The sequence below is a fragment of the Cnephaeus nilssonii genome (genome assembly GCF_951640355.1).
Source record: "Cnephaeus nilssonii genome assembly, chromosome: 15".
Taxonomy (NCBI): Eukaryota; Metazoa; Chordata; class Mammalia; order Chiroptera; family Vespertilionidae; genus Cnephaeus; species Cnephaeus nilssonii.
Genome location: NC_137086.1, coordinates 68,630,521 through 68,646,327, shown reverse-complemented (window position 1 = coordinate 68,646,327; position 15,807 = coordinate 68,630,521). Strand labels below are relative to the sequence as shown.

General features: G+C 49.7%; 1 protein-coding gene across 1 annotated transcript in view; it reads left to right on the top strand.

The window, feature by feature from the left end:
- RFX8 (regulatory factor X8) overlaps positions 1 to 15,807 on the top strand; it is a gene marked incomplete at its 3' end in the record, with an annotated part of 92,956 nt that overhangs the window by 63,340 nt on the left and 13,809 nt on the right. Inside the window, 6 exon segments of the mRNA XM_079792243.1 lie at positions 3,452 to 3,565; positions 4,445 to 4,595; positions 6,692 to 6,750; positions 7,868 to 8,006; positions 10,519 to 10,613; positions 13,319 to 13,433. Of these exon segments, the coding sequence (XP_079648369.1) occupies positions 3,452 to 3,565; positions 4,445 to 4,595; positions 6,692 to 6,750; positions 7,868 to 8,006; positions 10,519 to 10,613; positions 13,319 to 13,433 (673 nt within the window).

Genomic DNA, 15,807 nt, shown 5'->3' with positions numbered 1-15,807 from the left:
CCGGCCCCACCTCTGTCAAGTCCCTCTGAGTGTGGGGGGGTGCAGCCTCAGGTCCCCCGGCCCAGCACCAGGGCAGGGGGTGTGGCCTGAGGTCCCCTGTCAATCCCTGCTGGGTGGTGGGTGCAGCCTGAGGTCCCCCATCAAGCCCTGTGGGGCGGGGGCATGGCCTGAGGTCCCCTGTCAAGCCCTGCCAGGCGGGGGGCATGGCCTGAGGTACCCAGCCTGACGCTGGGGTGGGGGCATGGCCTGAGGTCCCCAGTCAAGCTCTGCCAGGGTGGAAGGAGCGGCCTGAGGTGTCCCGGCCCCACGCTGGGACAGGGGGCACAGCCTGAGGTCCCCCATCAAGCCCCACTGGGGGGGCACAGCCTGAGGTCCCCTGTCAAGCCCTGTGGGATGGGGGATGTGGCCTGAAGTTCCTAGCCCCAGCCAGGCACCATGCAGCCTCAGGTTCCTGCTGTCTGGTCGTGACACTATGGCATCTGGGCTAATTTGCATATTCCTCTATTATATTGATAGATACAAGAATTTATGACTTGCTGTTCAACATTTTACTTGAAAAGACCCCTCAAGGGACATCTAGTGGTAATTCACTGCACTAAAGGGTTTAGAATTCAGCTATTTTATAATGAGTAAGTTATTGAGGGTGATATTTTTATTGTTTAATCATCTGAGGATTTTCCACGGTGCTAATATAATTATCTTTATGCTTTATATATAATTCATTGCCTGGCCAGGTAGTTCAGCTGGTTAGAGTGTCATTCTGATACACCAAGATTGTGGTTTCAATACTTGGTCAGGGGCACATACAAGAAGCAACCAATCAATGCATGGATAAGTAGAATAGCAAATCAATGTTTCTCTCACTCACTCCTACCCTCCCTCCCTCTCACTCTAAAATCAATTTAAAAAGATATAAATAAATATACTTCAGCTATGTTTAGACTCTAATTTCAGCTGATTTTGAATAAAGTGTTGATAATATTATTCATCTTGAAGTTTTAATAATGCTAAAGAATCATTTTATTGATACATGCCAACTGAAAAAGAAGCAAGACTTTGAAGCAGGGTGATTTGACATGGATATTGTAATGATTGGATTGTGGAAAACATGAATAAATCTTTTAACTGTTCTGAGTTTTATCTTTTGCAATGGAAAAATGGAAATCTAGGGAAACAAGTACACATTTAAATAAAAGCTTTTCTGATGCTTTAGTGTTCTAAGTACTTCAACTTTAGGTGATAATATTCATTCAGCATAAGTACATTTAGTACTTAGTGTAAAGCATGATAGTAGGATAGAGACCATGATGTCTTCAGAATGGCCCCTGTTTTATCAATGTAATGTTTATTAATAGACTAAAGGCCTGGTGCACGAATTTGTGTATGGGTGGGGTCCCTCTGGGTGCCCTATTGGGATCGGGCCAAAACCCACAGTCCAACGCCACCTGCAGCTCCTACCTGCTGCTCAATCAGTCCTGATCTGGAGAGGCTCGCACCTCTGCATCAGCACTCACCAGCTGCCATGAGCCCTGTGTCTGGCGCCCTCCCGAGGGGAGTGGCTTGTGGGATCAGGCCGAAACCAGCTCTCTGACATCCCCTGAGGGGTCCTGGATTGTGAGAGGGTGTAGGCCAGGCCGAGGGATCCCACAAGCGCATGATCTGGGTTGGGGATGGACCTTGGGAGGGCTCCAGGACCTGTCTGGCCCATCTCGCTCAGTCCCGATCAGCCAGACCCCAGCAGCAAGCTAACCTACTGGTCAGAGTGTCTGTCTGCCCTCTGGTGGTCAGTACATGTCATAGCAAGCAGTTGAGTGGCCTTAGCATATCATTAGTATATTACACTTTGATTGGTTGAACAGTTGAGTGGTCACTGGACGACCAGACACTTAGCATAGTAGGCTTTTATTATATAGGATATCCACATTAGATGTCTATTTCTCCTTTTCTTTATTCACTCATTAATATTAACTTAATTCTTACCTTGTGACCAGTATCATTTCTGGAACTAGGAAGGTATTCTCCATAAGACTTGATAAGCTGATATTCTGGTACTAAAAGGAGCAATATAAGCCAATAAATATGATATAATATGTCAAGTCCTAGAATAGCAGTATGATTAGACTGTTCTGGGTGCCCAGAGGAAGAGTTAACAAAGATAACTAGAGAGTGCTCCCAAGAGGAGGCCATGTAGCTGGACTCGAGTGGAAAAGCAGAGGTTCAACAGACAAAATGGAGTAGGAAAGGTATTCCAGGTAGAACAGTGGGTGCAGGCAAAGGCAGCAGGATGTTCACAAGGCATGTGACAAAAGGTCGCTCTGGCTAGATTTCATTGTCATTAAAGGAGAGAAGCCAGAGGGGAGGTGGGAACACAGGCTGGTGTGAGAGAGGGCCTTGCATGCCCTGTGACGAATTCTGACTCATGGAGAAGGCTGTGGGAGCAGTGACACAGACTGCCCTAGTGGAGCAGAGGGGGTGGTGAGGAGGTTTTGTCCTCGTCAGGTAAGAAGTGAGGAAGGTGATCAGATCTGGAGCAGTGACAATGACATCAGAGAGATGTGTCTGAAGCCGTGCAGCAGTTCTTGATGACTTTGGACATGGATGGTAAGAGAATTAGCAGAGATGAGACCATGGCTGCTGTCTCATTCAAACCCACTAACTCCGAAAGGTCATGCTTCAAACTTACCCACCTGAGAAGAAAAGGATTAATATATCCCGCTCATCCCATTACTGTATTTTTTGTTGACTGTCTATGAGTCTCTATGGAGATGTCTTCTCTAGAATTCATGCACCTAACAGCAGGGGTTCCTGATCAGGCGGCTCAGAAGTTGGCCCTAACTTCCTTGACTGAGGCCACTGGTAGGTCTGTGTCAGGGCTGGGGTGCCCTAGCACACTTGAGCCTGCAGAAATCACTAGTAGTCAAGAGTATTAACTGGCAGCTCAGACTGGCCAATCATGGGATCTGAAAAGTCAACATGGGGGAAACTAAAGAAAAGGGAGAAAGCTGCCATTTCCTCCATAAAGAAGGCTCCTGTGTAGACAGACTCTGCCTCTTTTGCCTGGACATTCCTTAGATGAATTGTAACTCGGTGTCAAGGAGGACGCATCTCTGGTTACATACTATTACCCTCTTTCAGAGCTGAGACACAACTGAGGGCCAATCATCAATGAACATTTATTCTAAACTCTGGTTTGTGCCCTCTGGCCATTTCCTCATCCTATTGTAATCAACAGGGGCCCCCTGGTGGTTAAAAGATCTTTCCTTCCAGAAAACTTCCATGAAAGTATGTTCCACGTTATTCCATCCACCTAGAAAAGCTGATGGGTTAAGCTTTACATTAGTTGGAATGAAATTCATCCCGGTATCACTTGGGGCTGGTTAAGTATATATGGGGGTTAGTCTCGCCAGGCACAAAGTGAGATTTTGGAGATCTGTTCCATTCCTTACTTCAGGTGGAGGACTTGCTCACTTCCTTCTGGAAAGCTCTGCCACAGGATACAGTCGTGCTTATGGCATTGCCGGAAGTGTGCCAGCTCTTTAAATGCTACGACGTACAGATGTACAAGGTAGGAAGACGCTGGGCTCGTGGCTGTCCAGAGCCTGTGGTAGAGCCACAGCCTCCTCTCTGCTGGTCCCTGGCTTCAGGCCTCTGAGGAGCGAACAGTGGGGCGGATGGATCACAAGCTGTAATCCTTCCCTGAAACTCAGCTTTTCTTTTGAATTCAGTGAGAGTCTGAGTTACCCCATGTAAAGAAAAAGCCAGTGTACATGGTAACCTATGGTTTCAGTGACCAGGGAACTCCAAACTGAGTCAAAGTTTTTTTTTTTTTTTAATCTCTGGACTGATTATTGTAATTTGGAGGTCAGTTATATTTTCACTAGTTTCTGTGGTGAAAATATGTTGTTGTTTTTTAAGCTAGTCATGAACCTTTTTCTTTTTTAATCTTCACCTGAGATATGTTTTTATTAATTTTTAGAGAGAGAGAGACGAACATCAATGTGAGAGAGAAACATTGATCGGTTGCCTCCCATATACGCCCCAGCTGGGGATCGAACCCACAGCCTTTTGGTGTATGGGACAATGCTCCAACCAACTGAACCACCTGGCTGGGGATATTTTTATTTTCTGGGAAACAGTTTTGTGCTTCTAAGTTTTTTACACAAAGGATGGAAGCCAGCACCTGGATTCAGCCATGAAAATACTTCGGTCTGACCCACCTAGTATGGCCTGTGTAGTGTTTCTTAAAATTTTGGATCAGTTATCGGTATTTTAAGCTCTTTGAAAAAATTCAAATTCTGCTCCTGCACAGTGAGCTGTGGCAAGGGCTGCCTGGTGGCGGCCCCTCAGATCAGGGGGGGTCTCCTCTCTGAGTCTGTGGCCTAGGCCCACTGTGACTAGAGGACACCTGCACTGGCCGCACGCTGTCTCCACACTTCTGTTGCAGGGAATCGAGGATGTCCTCCTTAATGATTTTCTGGAAGATGTTTCTATTCAGCACCTGAAATCTGTCCGGCTATTTAGTAAGAAATTTAAGCTGTGGCTACTTAATGCTTTGGACGGTTTTCCAGCCCTCTTACAGATCTCCAAACTCAAAGGTAGGTTTCAGTGGAAAAAATAAATTCTGTGAGAGTAGATTCAGAATCTTTGAGATGGGGCAGGACTCTCAGCTGTGTAATGCTCCTCTCCCTCCACCCCCTCCCCCGCCCCCCACCCCTCACCGCCGCCATCATGCAGGCATACAACCCTGTTCAGACCTTCCGGCTTGCATTTAGTGCCAGTGGTGTATTCCTGTGCTGATCCGCCCACACCCTTTTACCAGTTCCCCTAATGAATAATACCTTGGAATTTGGACAGGTCAAGGGGCTAGAGGTGTGGAAAAGCTGCCTGACTGTCACAAAGGTGGGGAGAACCTGGCTGCTGCCTCCAGGCAGCCGCTGCTCACCTTTCCTGTGCCAGCACCTTGGGGCAGCCCGCAGTCCTCACTGCTGGTCCCTTGAGCAGGGCTGGCTGAGGCTCAGGCCCCAACATCCTCCCACCTCTTTGTGCGCTCTGTGGCCTCTCGGAGAGGCTTCAAAGAGCATAGATTCTCCTTAGAGCACCCCCATATCCCTAAGTTTCTCACACGGTGGGCCTCCAAGGCATTCACAGCTTTGTAGTCTCCTCTCCCTGCTGACTTTCTAGAATACTTTTTCTTTCTGTCTGGCTGCCAGGTTATGGTCTCTGATACACCTTTCACCAGGCTACCTGTCTGTTCAAGGCCAGCCACAGCTTCCTGTAAACACTAGCACACGCCTGCTGTGTGGGTGCCATGTTTATGGTCCTGGAAACAGCCATGTCCCGCTCCTGCCTTTGTGACGTTTTTCCATCGTTGCCTAGAGTTCTCTCCAGTGGCTCGCCCCACCCAGTCCTATTGTTCTTGGGCCACCTCGGGCCACGCCATCACCATGCCCTCCCAGTTATCACACTCCTCTTTTCTAACTCTTTGCACATTGTTTGCTGGCTTCTCAGAGGGCCACAGAATAGGACCATGTCTAATTGTTACCCGCCACCCCTGCACCTGGCTGTGTTCAGTACTCATACTGGCAATCTTAATCCCAGTTTGACCCACCTGGAAACTTTCAGCTGGCCAAGCTGGTGCCAGTGAAAAAGGCAGCAGGGTGGGGCACTGCGGAGAGAAAGTGCAGTCTTGCTGTGAAAGGCAAAAGAAGCCTACTCCTTTGCCTGGGGCCACGTGACCAATGCCTAACTCCCCTCAGTGCCGCTCCTTCCTCCTCTCGCCTACTCAGAGCTTCCTAGTGAATTCACCATCCTGCCTCCAACCTCAGTCACCTCCCCTCTAGACCCAATGATTATTCTAAAACAGTGATTTGATCAATGAAATGCCTTTGATAGGCCCCGCCCCCTGAAGGGTCCATTCTTCTGTATTCACTGTGCAAAGTCATTCACTGCTTGGCCTCTGGTCCCCATTCCCAGAGTGCTCTCCAGCAACACAAGACTGGCCATCCCCAGCAAGGCCTTTCCTGCCACTCTTCCTGCCAAGACTGCCTCTCCCACCCCCATTCCCAGGGTAACTCCACCTTACCTGTTCAAGCCCTGCTTGAGTGTCACCTTCTAAGTGAATTAGTCTCTGATCCCATCCTCAGACAAGGCCATCCCTCCCCTGAGCCCCTCACCATCTTCCTCTCTGCCCACAGAGTGCCAGGGAGCAAGTCATTGCATATCTGGCGACCCATTTTCAGAGGCTGAGCCCCTTGAAGGTGGAAGCTGCCCTCCTCTCATCCAACAATTCAGCAAACAGCTGGCCAACATCTCGGGGCAAACACTGAATAAGTTCAAGAGGGGAGCATGCGCCTCTCTGTGTGTTTCTCTTTTTATCCTTCGCTTTCCTTTGGCCGTTTTCTGAGGTGGGCCCTGTAGAAATGAGAAAGTTTGGGGACTCGGGGTTTCCAGGAAAAAATCCTAAACTCCTTTAAGCAGGCGTGACCGATGCTGGGATTACATAATTTTTCTGGGATGGATGGGGAGCATTTTAGTCAAGTCGCCCCTGCCAAGACCTCCCAGCCATTTGGGAAAGAGCCCAGGCTGTGTGGAGGCCTCCCTGGGTGGGAGGCAGGCGCTGTATTCCCTGCTATCCTATGTAAGGACATGGCGCTATAGTATCAGTAATGGTCGTGTGTATTGTTCTTAACAGAAGTTACTGTGTTTGTCAAAAGACTAAGAAGAAAGACATACCTTTCCAACATGGCAAAGGTAGGTTCCTGCCAACCAGACAGGAGGGCACAAAGCAGTTTTCTGCAGTGAAAGCTGCAAGTCTGTCCTCAGAGCAAGGTGGGTGCTCCCTCGGCCCAGAGGGCAGACAGGAGGGCCTTTCTGGCCACTGACTGGCAGGCCTGCTGGGCCACAGAAGCCCAGCCTCGCCTCCCCTCCTCAGAAGGGCCCCAGTCACCAGCTCTCTGCTCAGACAGAAGCAGGGGGCGCAGGCCACCATTCTCAAGTTTCCCAGGGAGACCTGGGGAGGGGTCAGCCAGGCAGCGGTCTGGGAGTGACGGGCCCTGCAGCAGAGCCCGGGCCAGGCGGACGCAGCCCTTCCTCCTGCACGTGGCCCTGTGGGCATGGCGTGTCCTGGCTGCCAGGCGCCTCGACTCCAACCTTCTCTCCTTGGTTGATTATCCCACTTGGTGTTCGAGGGAGGAGAGAAGAAGGGTATAGATGCTGGAAGTGGGCCACTCAGGAATCTGCTTGGAAATCCTGTGGGTGCCATCAGGACAGAGTCAAGGATTGTCACTTGGTCCCAATCAGTCTCAGCTCAGGGGTGCTCAGCTGGGCCTCCGGATTACTGTCTCCATTCCTGACTCGGGTCCGTCTTTGTACTGCCTGTCACTTGGGGAGATTTACTTCATGCCCGCAAGCACCCTTGCTTTTCTCCTCTGCAAGATGAGGGGACTCTAGGGATGTGAGGACAACCTACAGACACTACAATGTAGGGGACTGGATTGTTCCCATTGGACAGCTGAGGAAACCAGCTCCCAGGATCTAAATGCATTGAGAGTGGAGAGGAGAGCAGGGAGAGGAGAGGAGAGTAGGAAGAGTAGAGGAGAGCAGGGAGAGTAAGAGCTTCAGAGTCCTCAGAGCCTTAATCATGGCTGCTATGAGGGGAAGCATTCTAAGTGCTGTTTTTCAGAAAAGCGGCTCTAGGATGTGTGAATTGGAACCTTTTCGCTGTCACTGAGGATTTTATTTTAGTGGGTAATACCCAAATCCACCTTTTTTTTTTCTTCTCAATAACAATACATCTTGCTAATTTGGATGGGGGATTAGGGAAGTAAAATGACAAGATTCAATGAAGTGTGCTTCCCGTTCTGCTTAGACAATGAGAATGGTATTGGAGAATAACAGGCGAGTCAGCCTCCTGAAGTCGGACCTGCAGGGCATCATGGAGGTTTCTACAAAAGCCCTGGCAAGTCACCGGAGCAGCACAGATGGCCTGGAGAGCATGGAGGTGAAATGTGAGCGTCCTTCTTCCTCTTTATGGACTGTGTGGCATATGGGGGCCGCAGAGCCTGCACTAATTTAGGAGTTTCTTAGGAGAGGTAGAACACAGGTCACTCATTGCTATTGTAATTTATCTCCCCTGCAGGGGGCAAGGAATGCCCCGAGAATGCTCTTCCAGGGGGTCCCCAGTGTCCATCCAGCAATCAGTGCTGGCACGTGTTTGTTGAGTGAATAAATGAGCAGATGAATGGTGCTGCTTGACAACGATTGTTTCTGGAAATCACCCTGGAGCGTCACTTTGGGGGAAAGGTCGCATCAGGCTGGTACCGCTCAGCGCCTCTGCTCTCCTGTCTGAATGGGATTGCATCAGCTCTGCCCAGCGGATTCTGCTGGCACAACTGTTAGGATCACTTAACAATGCGAACCACGTGCTTTTACTGTATTTCACTACTTTGCAAACCAGTGATATGACGCAGGTGGATATTCTTGCCCCTTTAATATCTGATAATTGTAATTATTTTTCAACAAAAAATATTTCTTCCACAAAGAGCTCTGCGAGCTGCTGACAGTCCTCCTGGGAGGAGCCTGGACCAGAGAAGGCGCTCTCCCCACTGCCACCTGGGGAGCTGAGGGGGGGGGGGGAGGGGGAGCTCTGAGAGCTGCTTCAGGAGGGAGCTGCAGAGCACTGGCGCCCCTCCCCCAGCCTCCAGGCCCGTCTCTAGGCCTTTGTCAGAGGGTGCTGCCTGGCGGCTGTGGGGACTATGCTCCCTTTTCTGCCCTTTGCAGATACGCCTGCCCGATGCCCCGGAAGGTCTAGCAGCTTCTTCCTAGTGGGCGGAACCTCACCCCGGTGCACTCAGCCCTGCATAAGCTGCCTCCCTGTACCGTACCTGCGCGCTCCTTCAGGGGTCAGTGCTGTCTTTTTCATCTTTGTCCACCCAACACATGGGAGCTCTTCAGTATTTCATGAGCTGATGGACACGGATTCAGCAAGGCATGCAAAGCACAGCTTATCCTGTCCTCTTTCTTTGACCTTGAAATAGGGCTGACTTTGGTATGTTGTACCAGTTAGTGAAATACTGAAATAGATGCATTCCTGTTGGTAAGCAGCCTCTGCTCATGCACCCCAGCCTCCGCTCCCTTGATGATCTCCCCTGCTCTGTCACTATCCCAAATCCTAGCTCCTCCCCTAGGTATTCCCCTATGGACCAAACCAGTAACTAAACGGTGAACACCTGCCCTAGCCTGTTTCACTCAGTGGTTAGAGCATCAGCCCATGGACTGAGGGGTCACAGGTTCGATTCTGGTCAAGGGCACGTGCCTTGGTTGTAGGTTTGATCCCTAGCCCTGGTTAAGGCGTGTGTGGGAGGTAACCAATAGATGTGTCTTTCTCACATTGATGTTTCTGTCTCTCCCTTTCCCATCCACTCTCTCTCTCTAAAAAAAGTGAACACCTAAGCCAGCAAGTTGTAAAGCTGTGGAGAGCAATGCTGATTATAGGAACTCAAAGGGTCCCCTCCTGGGCTACTGGCTCCCCCAGAAATCTCAGGTGGTTGCTCAAACCCTGTTCTTGCCCCCAGGGAGGCCCAGGAAGACATGAGGCCTCTCTCCTCGGTGCCCGCCGAGATGCCTTCGGCCTCCCCAGGGCTCCTGTACGCCTGTTGGCATCCTTGGGGGTCCTTCCATGAGGACACAGAGCCAGCAGGGAGCCTGGCATGCTGGGAGCCACTGGCAGGCAAATGCTCGAGATATGCCTGGAAGATCGGTCAGGTGAACCCTGACCAAGCCTCAGCCAGGGCCAAGGCAACCGAGCGGGTTTTCTATACTCTGCTTGGCACCCAACAGCACCAGGAGGCGGGAGAGCAAAGGCTGGCTCATCGCGCTCAGTGCTGCCCACGCAGCTGACGGACTCCAGTCCCCACGTCACACATGCTCAGGCTCCACCCCTCATGTCCGCACTGAGCCTGCAGCCCAGCAAGGCACTGAACACCCTCAGTGAAGGACATGAGTAGACTACTACTTTAATGAAAATGACATGGATAGGCGAGGTCATGTCTGCATCACGCAATGAGCTCATCTGGAGCCAGGTCTGCGGAATTAATTACAAGGTGTAGTTATTATTTCGAAATATTTCTTTCCAATTCAACAAGTGGCAGCGGCTTCCTAGGAGGCAAGACCATATAACTCTGAACTGTATGACCACAGATGTGACAAATCTGGACTTAGAATGTATCCTTTGTGTTCAAATTGGGTGCGAAGCCGCAGGGGGTGCTTTTGAACTATTGCTCAGATGGTGTCCCTGGGTTACCCAGCCTACAAATACCTACAGCAAAATTCTGTTGCGTTGCTAGCAATCTTTTTTATTTTTTTAAATTTTACAGCAGTATGAAAATGGCCTTTATTGGTGGCAATGGGAAGTGAAAAAGGAGGGGATGCAACAGCTGGGGCTCCTGGGGTGGCGTCACAGACTCTGTGGCTGCCCTTCGGAAGGCTAGCAATCTTTCTGTTTGTTCTGTGTCTTTACAGGTTTAAGCAGTTTAATTTCTTTGCTGGGAACATCGACAGACCTCCATGTATTCCTGAACTGTCTGTCTTCAAATCTCCAAACATTTGTCTTCCAGGTACAAAACCACATTTTTTTAGGGGAAGAAGTGTGTGTTGACCATTCAACTACATAATAGCACCAAGGGCCCATGACCTAGTGGAATGAAAAGATGTTTCTCTGGCCATAGTGTGTCAAGGCTGGTGTGGGTGCCGAGGACAGAAAAGCCGTGTCTCACTCCTGCGGCAGGCAGGGATTAGAAGCTGGTATGTCAGGCAGGTGTGTGTGCAGGTGCGCACACGTGCTGGCTCAGGTGTGTACTGTATGTGTGCAATGGGCCTGTATGTGCAGGTGAGGTAAATGAGCGTGTGTGCAGCGGCCATGGGTGAGTGTGAGTGCACCAAGCGAGAGTGTATAGGAGGCGTGCTTTTCTCTGTTAGGGGAGAACAGTACTTGTCTGTGTATTTTGCAGAAATATCCCAGTAAAGCATCAGGCTTGATTTTACAGGATCAGAGAAGAATTGGTGTTGAATGTGGGTGAATTGGGTCCTTCTGGATGACCAAATTGGGAGTTACTTCAACAGGGTCCTTGTTGGGCTCAATCATCAGCACCAGCTGCATCAGCAATCACACTTGCAGAGTTGAAAGTGCATCAGAGGGCCTCCCGCCTGAGGCATTGCCCTCTGCAGGCTGAGCAGTTAGGAAGGGCCTTGATGAAGGAGGTGGTTTAAATTGGGACAAGAAGGACAGATGGGGTGAAAATAACATAACAAGACGCCATTCCCGAGAGAAGGCCATGCGCCTGGGCACAGTGAGCGTGCGGAGCGTGGAGGGCCTGTGTAGGGAAGAAGAGGACATCCGGGAGCAGACCAACACTGGCGGCGAGGCCCTGGGAGCTGGGCTGGCGGAGCTCCCTCTTTTAAGCCTCGGTCACATTTCTTTCTCTCCTCTTCCTCCCCACCTGGCCTTGCCCGTATCCCTGTCCTCCCAGTCCATGAGAAAGGGCAGAGGTAATAACTGGGCTCATTCATAAAGACTGCAGGGGGCACTGGGGTTGAAAACCTCATTGAGATGAACCAGAATGCTCTACGGGAAAGCTGGCTCCCACTCTGGGCAGGTGTCTGTGTCTACTTTGCTTCTTGGAAACCATCATGCAGATTCTGAGTGGTATGCATGGTCCTTGGTGATCTCTGGCAGAGCTTCTTGGTAGCAGTGGAAATGTGTCTGGAGCTGCATTGCCACCAAGACGTTCACTCATTGGCTAGGTTGTCACTGATCAAACCTTCCATTCCTCTTGCTCAGCCTCTAACTCACCGAGCTGAGCCCCTGAGCCCCTTAAGAGCAACCCTACCTCCAAGCAGCCCCGGGCTCGGGCTCCATCTAAACCATGTAACACCGCGTGTCTCCCAAGTCATCATCACATATTCAGCTTCACAAATGAGGCATGTTAGCAAGATGGTATTTTGTACCTGCTTGCCTTTGAAGAGCTTGTTCTTGTAAAACAGCTTGGCTGATAAAACAAAGCAAAACACTACTGCCAATAAAATACTCAAACGGCTGAAATGTAAATCTTTGGGCTTGGCAGAGGTGACTAATGGCTCCAGCCATTCCCATCTGGCAGCCTGCTAGAGGGGAGTTCAATTGTGTCACGTGTTCCATCCTCCTGGATCTCACGCGGTCGGGCCCAAGAGAATTTCTAAATGTAGGACCCTGAGGTGCCACACTGGTGTGGGCAGAGGAGTGCTCAATGCAGAGCGTGCCAACCACCAGAGCTCCTTCTTGCGGTGCTTTTTAAAGTGTCCTTGTGTTTGCTGAACCCACGGTTCCTTCCAGGAGCCCTGTACCAGGTGATCAGAAACTCCAGCCCAGGTGCTCAGAGTCATGTGGGGAGGATGCTGCTACCCAAAGCCCAGGACAACCCTTCATTCAGTACATGGCGGGGGTTCCGTGGGGGCTGATGGGAAGATGAGAAAGGGCGTGTCCTCATGTCTAACCAGCCTCTCTATCCCTTCTTCAGAGACTTGGGTTGAGCCAGTGGGTGGTTCACATTCACATGATGAGACTCAGGGGGCCTTCAGGGCCATTCATCCCAACACGTGCCTGTGAGATTAATATGACTCCATTGCTTGTAATGCATTTAAAGTGTGGCCCAAGGCGACTCTCCATCTACATGAAGAGTCTCTTTGTCTGCATGCAGAAGCATCTCACTGTTGCCAGTTTAGTGCCACTCGAGCTGTCAGATGGCCTCGGCTCCACCAGACACATCGGTGGGACCTGCCAGTCCTCAGATAATTCACATAGTGCAGTGGTCAGTTCTGCGCTTCCCAACGTCAGCACCGCTGCTGCTCATTGTTATGGGCCTTGGCCACGTTTTCACAATAGCAGACTTGGCAAGGACAAAATGTCCACCGACCCTCTGGATAGCAACTAACTGCCAAGTGGATTTGGTGAGGCTGTCCCTGAAGGATTTCTTTGACACGATTCACAAGTGAACTCATTTTAAAACTTGTGTATAATTTTTTAAGAAAGAAAAAGAAGCCAGTTTTCCACCTCCTTCCTTCTCTCCACCAGCATCAGGGGTTCTGCCCTGGAACCATTTCTGAGGAGATGGATCAAAATAAGAAAAAGGTTGGTGGGTCACTGCTCCCTTCTTGCCTTATTTCTTCTTTCTCTTCTCATCGGACCACATGAACGTCAGTACCTGGCAAATGTGTGCATTTCAAAATGTGTTCTCCTTCATTTTGTCATAAAATCTTGAATTTTTTCCTTGCAAAAATGTAATAGCCAAGCAGAAGCAAAGAGGAGTTCATCAGATTGGCTGCCAGCTTCCAGCTGCGCTGGAATTTCGTTCTCACCATGGTGAGCAAATCCATGACTCTCCGCCACAGAGACAGTTTCGGTGAGTCAGAGAATGCAAAACATTGTTCTACCTTGCGGGGGCCTGATGTGGCGGGGGCCAGACATGGCGGGGATCTCCCTTTTCCACGACCCACGCGGAAAGAGAGATGAACGAACCGGTTCTAAGTGGAGGCGGCCAGGGATTGAGAAATATTAGAAATAAAGAGAGGAGAGATAGATTTGAAAGCTGGGGCTGGGTGGATCTTTCTGTGCCTGGCTGAGGCCACAGAACAGATCCAGACTGCAAAGCTGAGGCTTTATTTATAATCAGGGACAAACAAGGCAATTAACAATGTTCTTGTAAGTTTCACTTGTTTTGGCAGCACTTGCTGCCCTTCCCACAGCCCACTAGCTCCCCAGAAAAGATCTAGGGATCAGTTACAGGATCAGGCTTAATTATGCTGGGAGGGGTCTGCCTTCCAAAGGAACTTGTTTGTGACCCTGCCACAGGTCAGTCCGAGGCTTAACCCTATAACCGCTTCCTTCACTACCTTTAAGAATGTTTCATATTGCCATGTACAATTTATGTAAAATACAACATAGACACAGAAAACTGTACAAAACTATAGCAGCTTTTGAAAATAGCAACATGAGAATAGTTCCCACCAAACAGCCTGGCCACACTTTGCTTCCCATTCCTCGTTGTTGAACGGTAGGAAGCACCCGCTTGCTTTTGAGTAGTGTGCTTTGGGACATTTTGAGAAAAGCACCAAGGCAGGTAAGTAGGATGGAGAAAAAATTAGTGATTGGGGCACCCATATTTAACTTTAAGGAGTAACAATTGGTAAAGTCACTGATGTTTGCAGATGGCGGAAAGAGTGAAGTAGTATCTATTTTGCAAACTTTCTGGTCAAATAGACGACCGTTCTCTGTCGGAGCTCACATCTGTCACCTCCATGGCTCGGATGCAGAGCAGCAGAGTTGTAGGAAGAAAACCTCACCACAGAGCCCTCCAGCCCCATGGAAAGTGTTAACGTAAAAGCATTCAAAGCTGTAAAGAATTTTTGTGAGTTTATTTGAGCCAAACTGTCAACAACTGCCCAGAAGCAGAATCTCAATGGATTGGATTGGGATAATGCTCAGGAGAATGGTGATTGTTCACCTTATTTTATACTTTACATCAAGGGAGGAGACGTAAGTTGGGTTACATGAAATCCACTGGTGATAGATTAGGGAGACGGGAGAAAGCAAAGTGGTGGTGGTGGGGGGTGCGCTCTGGGATTGGGTAAGAAGTAAAATGATAGACACATTACTTAAGTGGATACAGGATAGTTAACAGTCAACAATTAACATGATAACAATAACAATGAAGAAATTTATGATCTCCCTCCTGGTGCCCAGGCTCATTTGGTTGTGCCCCAGGGGTTGGGGCGGGGGAAGGGAAGTTACAAGTTACTCTGACATTTCATAGGTATGTTATCATACATGCAAAAAGACAATAGGCTCAGGTAAGGTAAAAATTAACCTTGTCAGGCAAAAACCGGCCTAGGATATGACTACCTACCTTTAATGTTTAATTTCAGACCATCCTTTGTGGTTACTGTAGGTCTTCAAGTTTGTGAGACTGCCATGCAGGCCTCCCCTGAGCTTGTCAGGGTAGCATGTGGCCTTTGGTCCACAAAAGGATCATTCATCTCAATAGATACTTATTGTGTCCCCAACAAGTCCCAGGCACCTTGCTGGGCACTGGGCAGAGAGCAGTGGAAGACAGGTGGTCTTCGCCCTGTGACTCGCACACTCATCAGGGAGGAGCCTGCTCCACAGGCTTCCCATGCCCTCCCAGTGGCAGGAAGACCAGACCAGCGCCACTCTGGGTCAGTCTTGCAAACACTCTGGAGCTCTGTCCAGGGTGGTGCTGTAAGCTGCCATGTAGGTGACAACCGTTTGCGTGAGGCCCTTCCTTTCAATGGTGCCCAACAGGACTCTGCTTTATGCCAATGCTCCTCCGCACTGAAGTGACAGCATTTCCTGTGCAGTCATGGGAAGAAACTCAGTGTGTGTTTGTTGCTTTGCCCTCACTACCTTCTCTGGACCTCCTCATGAAGTAAAGTATTAGCACCAGCGGCTTTTCCTCATCACATGGACTGTGGTTCCAAGTTAAACAGGTTAGTCAGGTTCATTCCAGACCAGATCATGCCATCCCACCAAGCCAGTATCTTCACGACAGGGCCATCCAGGAGTAATATGCAGTAAAGCAGCGGTCGCCAACCTTTCAGACCTCTCGGACCACCAGTGATCCTCGGACCACCGGTTGGCAACCACTGCAGTAAAGGGCTTTGAAATGAGCAAAAAGGTTTAGAACCCCTTCTGAGTGTCCCCACCTTTCATTGTCTTAATTATTTTACAACTCCGTACCCTGTATCAACTGATAACAT